Consider the following 9,950-nt stretch of genomic DNA (forward strand, 5'->3'; position numbering starts at 1 on the left):
TTTTCAACTAATACATTATGGTTTTCAATGAGACATAGTTTCATAACCATTAAGATTTTATGGATTTTAAAACTGATCAACCCCTGGTAAACCTTGACCGTATATGGGCACACTGCCATATGTCTTCCATTCCTTTGGCTGACCACCCCTTTAAACCTGCGGCTCCCTCGATGACGAATGACGTCATCAAGCCATTTTCGTTCCCCTAATCCAAGTGTCTGTTTATTACATGTTCATTACAGTACTGACACAGAGGAGTCTAGGTGTAGCTCAGTTATAATAAAACGATATTGGCGAGGTGCGGCATAAAAGAAGCACACGAACGGAGAAAAGGGAAACATTTACAAGGGAAAATAAACACATATTGGTGGTAAACATTATCACTCCCTCCTATATAAAACGCCAGAAGAGGGAATCAATTGAGAGGGAGTGAGAGGAAAAAGAGCACTGAAGGCAGCCCACTCAATAGCCACTTATTAGGCGAATAGTCTACATTCCAGTCGGATTTGCGTACATTAATAAACCATCATAAGAAATGTGAGTATCACCCTGTTGCCTAACCTACTGGTGACATGCATTTTCTTTGTTTGCTTGTTGTCTAATGTGAATGTATCGTTCCATGGTCGGTGGGCAGCAGAGTGCAAGCCTATTTGTTGTTCAGAAATGGTTTTAGAAAGCCAATTAAATTAACAATCGTCTCCAAGGCATATTTGGCATTTGAATCGTGCGTCAGGGTTAAAGGCCACTATAATTGCATTATCATTGTGTTGATTAACTATATTTACCATTAGATGTTTATTTATCAACATTTACTGACAACACATTATAACACACATAGGTTAAATGGGATATATCCAACATTAGCCTATAGGCTATTCCATAGGCGTCGAATAACGGTTACTCATTGGCCCCTGTTGTCAGCCATATTTCTTTAGAACATATTTCAGTCACGTTGGCTATTTATAATTAGGTATATTGATTCACATTTAAAATATGTATTTTCTTATCATTGGAATTGGACATGCACGCGTTTTCTCCGGGTTGAACTGGCTTGATTTGAATGGGTTGACGTCCGTTTATTCGTCTGTAGGCTATCTGAATATCCATTTGTAAAATGAAATTGGAATTGAAAGTAGAAAACCTAGACATTTCTAATTTGGTTATTTGGATTGGTTTCTGCTATTCCTTTCTAGACAAATGAATGGATACTGCTCAAAATGCACTTATTATGAGCAACTTCGACCTAAAAACACATTTTATTTAATTCAACATGTTTAACATCTTATTAGAGAAGCAACACATCCATATTATCTTGGATGTAATGGATGTAGAGGTGACTATTATTAGCCATTTTATGTGTTCAGCCTACTTGATATTGCTAACCAACGGTGGGGGTGGGGGTAACTGACGCTCATATCTGTCGATTGTCGCGCGATTTAAGTATTTTATTTGAGGACTCAAGGCTACACTGGGGATGTGACCGTTTTCTGATCCTTTCCTTGACAAGCTATAGCCCTACTATGTTCACTCGTCTGTATTTTTTTTTTGTATTTTTTTTGCGACTGCTAGGTTACAGGACGCAGGTGTTTCACTGACAGGGAAGATGGCCGTGTTAGTCTTTTCTCTGTTGATTCGTGCATACAAACAAGGTGTTGAAACAGACTACCGGTACATCTCGTTGAGGCCAGGCAACAAATGTCAACGTTACATCTTCAACATGCTGTTGATAAACATCTAGCCATACCATTGGTTATGCATGTATCCTATTTTCTCACTGTAACGCCCCCGACAAATTGGTGGTGACATTGCTTTCAGACGAAACTCAGGACCACCCTCACCTTTTCAACAAACATGAAACCCCATCTCTTTATGCTAACTGAAATGGGAGAAATGTTGGGGAACCATGCAACGCCCGTGCCAATCCTACTTTTCAACACTGGACAGCGCTGCCTTTCGTTGTTTTCCCACGGTGCTGAAACCGATTTACAGGCTAGTCCACTTTGTGACTATGGTGTGTGTGAGCGCTGTCTCGTAATGGATGAACGACTATTTGTAAATGCTTCATTTGAATGTTTATGTCAATCGGTCATTTAAAGTGAAGAAAGACGTGTATTTAGGCCTACTAGTTAATGTAGTTGCCTGTTAATAACAAAAGGCTAATTGTCGTGTGCGTGTGTGTAGAATGATCAAGCAGAGCATGACAGCTGTTTTTCAAAGGGAATATGAACTGTTAACTGGCTGATATGCTGATTTGCTTGACAAGGGACGTTTTTTTCCATCATATTGGTTGAGGACGTTGCCAACGTGAGTTAGGCCTGCACTGTAAATGAAACTGTAATTAATATAGTAATTTTAGGTATTATCAGTAAAACAACTCTGAAACCTTCTACTGCAGCATATTGTAAATTATGGAGTCTTGTGGGGAAATGGCTCTATTTCGATTCTTACTGTAAATGCATCCCACAGAATACAGTACCGTACTGTATCTTTAGACTGACAAAAACCTTTGACCATTAGTTTGATGCATGGTATTGTTGTTTCTGGCTATTAACATATCTTGAGGCATATTTTCTGCACCTGCGAGTGAGAATGTTGTGCCAATGTAAGTTTTATTTGGTTTTAGAGCCAGCCCCATCAATTTAAACGGAATAGTGGAGAGATTGGAGTGGCAGCAAGTCTTAAACCTTAAATGGTTGTGCATTTTGACAAGTTCTTTTGCTCTGTTTTGCCCTGTTAGTCACTGCCAATTTAGAAGCCTCTGTTAAGGCCTTTAGAAGTGCAAGTGATATAAAACACCAAATATTCATTAAAATGATGTAATGTGTGAAACCTTTACCTAGCAGTAAACCTACTTGCACCAAATCCGTTGGAATAACAGAAAAATACTGTGAAATACAAACCCCTCCCCTCAATTAATTAATCAATGAATTCATTCCAATCACGGTAGCATTTACTTTCCTACAGTATAATACAGTAAAATGTACACAGTACTTGATTTGATACCATATGTATATTACAGTAGGTGTACTTTAATATGATATACACACTTTTAATTGCCACCAAGCTGCCTGTGCTACTGTCAAATTCATGGTAACCCCTTTACAGTGTGGTCTTGCCCTGGATTTCCCCCAAGGCTGCTGTCGTCACTCCATTAGTCTTATTACCGAGGCGAGCTTACACAATACATTTTGTCGTTCACATTGAATATTTTCCCCGTCACTGTGCACACAATCCACCCCCTGCTTTTATCTCGAGTCCCTGACAAAACAATGGTTGTTGTAGGCAATGATCTACAAAACACACAGGGTGAGTTGCCAATAACCGTACTCATCCATCGTTCATCTCACTTTTCCTCGCAGCGCAGTGACGATGGTACCCTTCTGCAGTGAAGGTGAAAGAGACTGGGCAGGATTTGGCCTATAAACAAGATGAGAAAGAACACGAACAACCTAGACATCACTAACATAATGGAGGCTCCCAGTAAAATACATACGATTTGGGTAGCATAATCATTCATGTGGCAAAATGGCACAAGCCAGAAAATTAATGTTTCCAGACAGGGCTTGCTTTTGGACTGATAAAGCCAGGCAAACGAAAACATCAGGAGTGTACAGAAGGATTTGTAGCTGTGTGTGACGGACTTAAAGGTGACCTTTATACTGAGTTTTGTCTCACTCTGCTGGAGGAAGAGGGTCACTGCCGACAGGAGGCAGCCTCAAGATGTAGTTGAGAAACAAGATTGAAAGCGGTTCATACTCAACGCTGTGTATTAATTATTTCCCACTTATCCCTATAATAACCCTATGATTATACAATAATAAAAAGGCTACAGAGACTTCAAATTAAATAACGTTGAGTTTGATACTCACTCTCACATACAGTTAGAGCTATTACTGTTCAGTATTTATAAACCATTCAGCCTGTTGAGGCTCATGAAAGATAGATATTCTGCCTACCTTTCCCATCATCCAGTCAAGCTGTTGACTTGATCCAAACCTATAAGGTCGAGATTCAGCCTCAGTGAGTACTGTGATGGTGGATAATTCCAAGCAATCTGGAGGCGAAAGAAATACACACCTGTTTAGGTGAGGTGCTTGCTAGCGGAGTAGAAGACTTGAAAAAGAAAAGGATAATTCCAAGCAGCGATGATTTGATAGTAATTTATTTGACTTTTATGTACCAAAGGGATTGGTTTGCCTATTTAGTAGATGCATGCATTACTACATGTTCATTCTTACATCATTGAAGGTGAATAGACTGACTGACTGTAACGGCGTTCTTCGTTTGTCGCAAGAAAGTTGGACCGAAATGCAGCGTGGTGGTTATTCATGTTTTTAATGAATGAATCGCGGTACATGAAATAACTGATACAAAATACAAAACAACAAAACGGACCGTGAAACCTAATTACAGCCTATCTGGTGAAACTACACAGAGACAGGAACAATCACCCACGAAATACACAGTGAAACCCAGGCTACCTAAATACGGTTCCCTATCAGAGACAACAAGAATCACCTGACTCTGATTGAGAACCGCCTCAGGCAGCCAAACCTAAACTAAACACACCCCTAATCAACCACAATCCCAATGCCTACAAAAACCCCAATACGACAACACAATAACATAAACCCATGTCACACCCTGGCCTGACCAACTAATTAACTAAAACACAAAATACTAAGACCAAGGCGTGACACTGACGAGTTGTGTTTGATTGACAGGTCTGCCCCAGCTGCTGCCGGCGCCCCCGCAGATGGAGCGGCGCCCCCTCCCAACCTCACCAGCAACCGCCGCCTGCAACAGACACAGGCTCAGGTGGATGAGGTGAGGAACATGCAGACACACTCACCTTGTATTACACACGTACTGACCCACAGAAATATCTTTACATTGCTCACATGCTGTGAATAGTCACAAGTTGACATGAACTGGATGAATACATGTCCAACACACTAATGTAAACAATACATTACTCTATGTGACACTGTGGAGAACACACACAGCCACTCAGTCTGAGATGATTGAGTGATTCACCCTGTCCGTTTTCGGCCCATGTTTCTTCCCTCCCCAGGTGGTGGATATCATGCGTGTAAACGTGGATAAGGTTCTGGAGCGTGATCAGAAGCTGTCAGAGCTGGATGATCGGGCCGATGCTCTGCAGGCTGGAGCCTCACAGTTCGAGACCAGCGCTGCAAAACTCAAGAACAAGTATTGGTGGAAGAATGCCAAGGTAAGGGTATAGACTGGGATAGATAGTACATTAATTCATGATAATAGTAATTTCCTTTGAGGCTTTTCAGACTCATGTTAAAACATAATTAAATGAATTAAAATTATACTTTGTGATTAACCTCATGTTTCACCCCCCCCTGATTTACTGCCTCTCCATGTCCAACTCTGCTTCCTCTAGATGATGATTATCCTGGGGCTGATATGTGCGATTGTCCTCATTGTCCTCATCGGTAAGGTTCACACCCACACTCTTCCTGCCATGGCAGTTTGAATGAAGATATACTCTCTGCTTTAAAATTATATAAATATATATATATATTTTTCTCTCTCTCTCTCTCTCTCTCTCTCTCTCTCTCTCTCTCTCTCTCTCTCTCTCGCTCTCTCTCTCTCTCACTCTCTCCTCTCTCTCTCTCTAATTATCTCTCTCCAGTCTACTTCAGCACCTAAGATAAGTGGCTCCTACCCCAGTCTGCAGTCAAGACTGCCCGCTTCCTTGCAACAGAAAATCCTTTAAATTGACGAGGAAATTATCCACTAACGTTGAATTCATTAAATTGCTCCTAAATAGTCTCAATATGACCCTGCCCTGAACGCCCTGACCCCCTCAGCCCCTGCTTCCACCGCCTCACCTCTGGACTCCTGTCAGTCTATGTCCTGTAAATCTGTGGACCTGCCTCCTTTGTAAATATGTCCTGCTTTTCTAATCTGTCGTTCATACTCAGACTCCAATACTTGTTGTGATTGCTACCGATGACAACAACAGAAAAGGAAAATGATGACCCTGGTGATAATTGTTATATACCAGACATATATATATATATAGTTCTTTGTAGAGTTTTATTCTGATATAATGTTTTTGTAGGTTGTGTGTGGGTGTGCGTTTTGTATTTTTTAATTTTTGTATTAATTTGACTTATGCTTCAGATTTGAACTACTGCCTATTAATCAGAGTGTATATCTTGCACATTCTCTCTCACTGTCTCTGCCTGTCTCTGGATTTCTCTCTCTTGCTCTGTCTCACATAGAGTATAGGTGCATCTTTGCACAGTGACATAGTCTCCTTTAACCGAGGTACTTCATCAATATTCCCATCCTCTTCTCCCATCTTTTGCTTCTCCATCACTTTCTCTCTTCTATACCATGTAGCCATACTGTCTCTTCAGAATCCTTTCACCCTTTCTCTTTGTTTTTGTTTCTGTTTCCCTGCCTGTTGTTTCCTAGTCATATACCTTCTCTTTTTAAACTACCATTAGAATTGGACCAATGTCTGTAGATGTTTTTTATTTTACCTAGTGTCTTATTTCGAGAACATTCCTTGATGGCAGTCTAGTACAAATGCTGTCACTGTAGCACATGTATGTGTAAGTATCTTTGAAAACAGAAAATAGATAGCCTGTATAAAGTAACCGTAAATATTATCGTAGAGATCAATATGACAAGCCAGAGTGGGGAAAATAAGAATGTTGATAGAAAGGAGGGCTGACTAGTTTTTGTTTGGTGGATCATAATTTGAACCTGATTCATTTGTTCATTTCAACAACATAAAATTGCATAAAGTTGCTGTGACAATGGACCAATCCTACAGAGATGTCATTACTAACTAAATAATCACAATGACACAGTAAAGCCTTAGTCTCTAATCAAAACGTATCACCTTTAATGGTCAAAATGTTCCCACCCACTCTTTATTTTGTGTAGGGGGAATGGCTGACTGAAAACGATTAGGTGGTGTGAAATGCACAAAGAACTTTGATATTGATGGCGCTGTCTGACTGGTCAACAGAATGACCGCTGTCTGACTGGTCAACAGAATGACCGCTGTCTGACTGGTCAACAGAATGACAGCTTCTGACTGGTCAACAGAATGACAGGCAGAGAGAGAACCTCTTGCAGCAAAACCTCACCTATTGTTGAGCACATACACAGACAACTCAGCCTTATTTGAAAGTGAAGGTACAAGTATTAAGGTAGATGAAGCAACTGGCATAGACAAACAGTAGTAGAACAAGAGGATCTAGAGAAAGGGACTAACTTGGGTCATGGGTACCAGCTTCATCGACAGATTCAGAGTTGCTGTAAAACATAAGTGAACATTCCTAGAAATGTCATTAAAAACGTCTTAGCATTCCAGCACACAAGATAGAGTGAGCGTTTAGCTAGTGCTGTGGTTCTCTCTCTTTCTTTTATTTCTCCCTAGTTACTGCCTTTTTCTTTTTTAAACATAGTAATAGAGTATATTTTATATAGCATATTATTGTGTTTGTGCGAAGCAGGTAATGAGGAGACTGAACTCAAGCAGGGCTTCACTAACTGCTGTGAGCAGTGAGATCCTCTCTACCTTTTTGCGTGTATGTGTCTTTTTGCGGTTTACCTCTGTAAGATAAACACTGCCAAGAAACTAGGGAAAGGCTTTTATTTTCTGTTATTTTCTCATTGGTGCCCTTAATGGTATGGTCTTAGTGGATTGCTCTTGCATGGTTACCTCTTGTCCCATGTCCCTGTAAAGGCCTACCTGTTGCAAGTGCTATCGATCTGCCAGCTCTGTTAGCCTACGTTATGAGTAGTAACAGAAAGACCCCTGGAACTGTGGGATATATAGTTGTTCCCATAGGTTATGTCACTTCAACATGACCTCTTCTCCTCTGTTCCACTGGATCTGCATACTTCCTACATCCTCCTGTTTCACCTCCGTCCCCAGCTGCCCCCTCACTGATTCAGGATCCTACACTGTGAATGTGTGTGTGAGTGTGTGTTGGTGAAACACTGCCGCCCTGGGAATATCCCTAGTTTATCTTGACAGATTAGGCCACTTAGACCTCACCGATGTGGGCAAGCTGTTTCCATGACAACTGAATTCGATGAGCAGAGTGGTGAGGTAACAGATTAGCCCACTGACTCTTTCAGACTGGTCAAGTTTGCCATTTTTCCAGGTATGCTCAAGGAATATTAACTGTCAGAGCCCCCCCCCCCCTAACCACCCATCCCTTTACGAATAAACAACACAGATATTTCCTTGCTCTTTCTCTTGCCCCCCTCACTCTCTTTCTTTCTTTCTTTCTCCCTCTCTCTCTCCTCTCTCTCTCTCTCTCTCTCTCTCTCTCTCTCTCTCTCTCTCTCTCTCTCTCTCTCTCTCTCTCTCTCTCTCTATCACACACATGTTAATGGGAATGGCCTTAACCATTATGTCCCTGTGAAGCATATCCCCCACCCTCCCCCTTTTAATCCATTTAAGTAGAGCAAACTAATTCAGAGGGAAATTACCAAAGATCAGGTCTTCTTACTTATGCTGCCAACTGCCATCAAAAACAAGTAGAGGAACACAACATATTTTACCCGGGTCACTATAACAGCAATAGTACTGGTACCTGTTTTTGAAAGCATACCCTTAACCCAAAATACAAAGTCACATGACCTTTTAACCCTTTCAGATCTTAGTCAACATGTCATACCCGGCAAATAGATGGTGACATTATGTGCTATTTGAAGATATGCAAGAGAAACCAAACCTAAGTAAAATGTGCTTCATCCCCCTCCCCCACCATAAAACTACTTTAATCTGTACCAAGTCTTTAGACATATGCTCCTATAACTAATAATAGCACAACTTATCTTTTGTGTGTCTCTGTCGTGCTGACAATTTAAAGATAAAAAAAAGATGAACGTTATCTATAGCTGTTTAACAAAACAAACAAAATATGTATAAAAACAAGTCTGTATTGTCTGGTGTTGTAGTGTGGGGGTATATTTGGGGGAAGGGGGTTCCTATTTCCTCAGGTCAGGGATTATAACAGTTCATGAAAATCTACAATGTGAAAACGAAAAACTACATGAAGCTATATAAACATTTGAATAGCAAATAATCACAATTTTGAAGGTGACAAAAAATTGAGGGCTGCCTTTGAGTTATTATTGTCTCAGTGGATTGGAGTGACATGACACGACGGGTCGGGGTAGAACTACTGTGTTGTTCACAAATCCAAGGGTTGACCTAAGAGTGCTCAGTAAATTTAGATACAAAAATAGACAACTTTATGTTCAGTGAGTGCTCATTTTCTGTTGCTTTTTTTCTCTGTGGGGATGGGTCGGTGCAACTTTTAATGTCCAGGCACTTTTTCCTGTTGTATTCTGGGTACATTTTGCGGGGCTAGAATATGATGTGGATGAGAATATTGTGTTATTGCCAACCCTAAGAGGTGTTCGGTGGATTCAACATAGGAGGCAACCTTTTGAGGCACTGGACCGACACAGGTTGGCAATAAAATCACAATGCTCTAACTAAAACACATGAAATGTATAAAACATAATGTCGGACCCTATGTTTTCTTTGTAATTTGCTTAAAGTTAGTAATAACTTAGGTATGATGTCAATGGCTTGGGTTGTGTGTACATTGGAAGAGGGGGGAGATTAAATAAAGACTTATTCTCTATGTTAATCATGTCAGACAAGTCAAGAAAATGGGATGTTACTGGAATTTTTTATTTTATTTTAACCCTCTAGTCAAATTTCCAGAATTCTTAGAATGGTGTCACGATTCGAAACAGATTCCTCTGTTGTTAATATGATTATTTTTGTTTGAGCTGTTCATTTTGGGGAGGGAATATTATTTTGTTCTTTGAGGACTGTGGTTGGGGGAAGTGACAGTCAACATTGCCTCTTTTTGCCTTGCCTTTCAGGAGGGAATAGACTGGGGGATCATGGGTAATGTGTTCTGTTC

General features: G+C 40.5%; 1 protein-coding gene across 1 annotated transcript; it reads left to right on the forward strand.

Moving 5' to 3' along the window:
• The first annotated feature begins 241 nt into the window (after positions 1-241).
• Positions 242-6,805, forward strand: LOC135544336 (vesicle-associated membrane protein 2-like). Its single transcript, XM_064971872.1, has 5 exons — positions 242-537; positions 4,725-4,827; positions 5,075-5,233; positions 5,414-5,465; positions 5,666-6,805. Coding segments are annotated over exons 1-5 (333 nt in total). The 5' UTR covers positions 242-535; the 3' UTR covers positions 5,683-6,805.
• The last annotated feature ends 3,145 nt before the right edge of the window (positions 6,806-9,950 follow it).

Source organism: Oncorhynchus masou, chromosome 8 (assembly GCF_036934945.1).
Source record: "Oncorhynchus masou masou isolate Uvic2021 chromosome 8, UVic_Omas_1.1, whole genome shotgun sequence".
Taxonomy (NCBI): domain Eukaryota; kingdom Metazoa; phylum Chordata; class Actinopteri; order Salmoniformes; family Salmonidae; genus Oncorhynchus; species Oncorhynchus masou.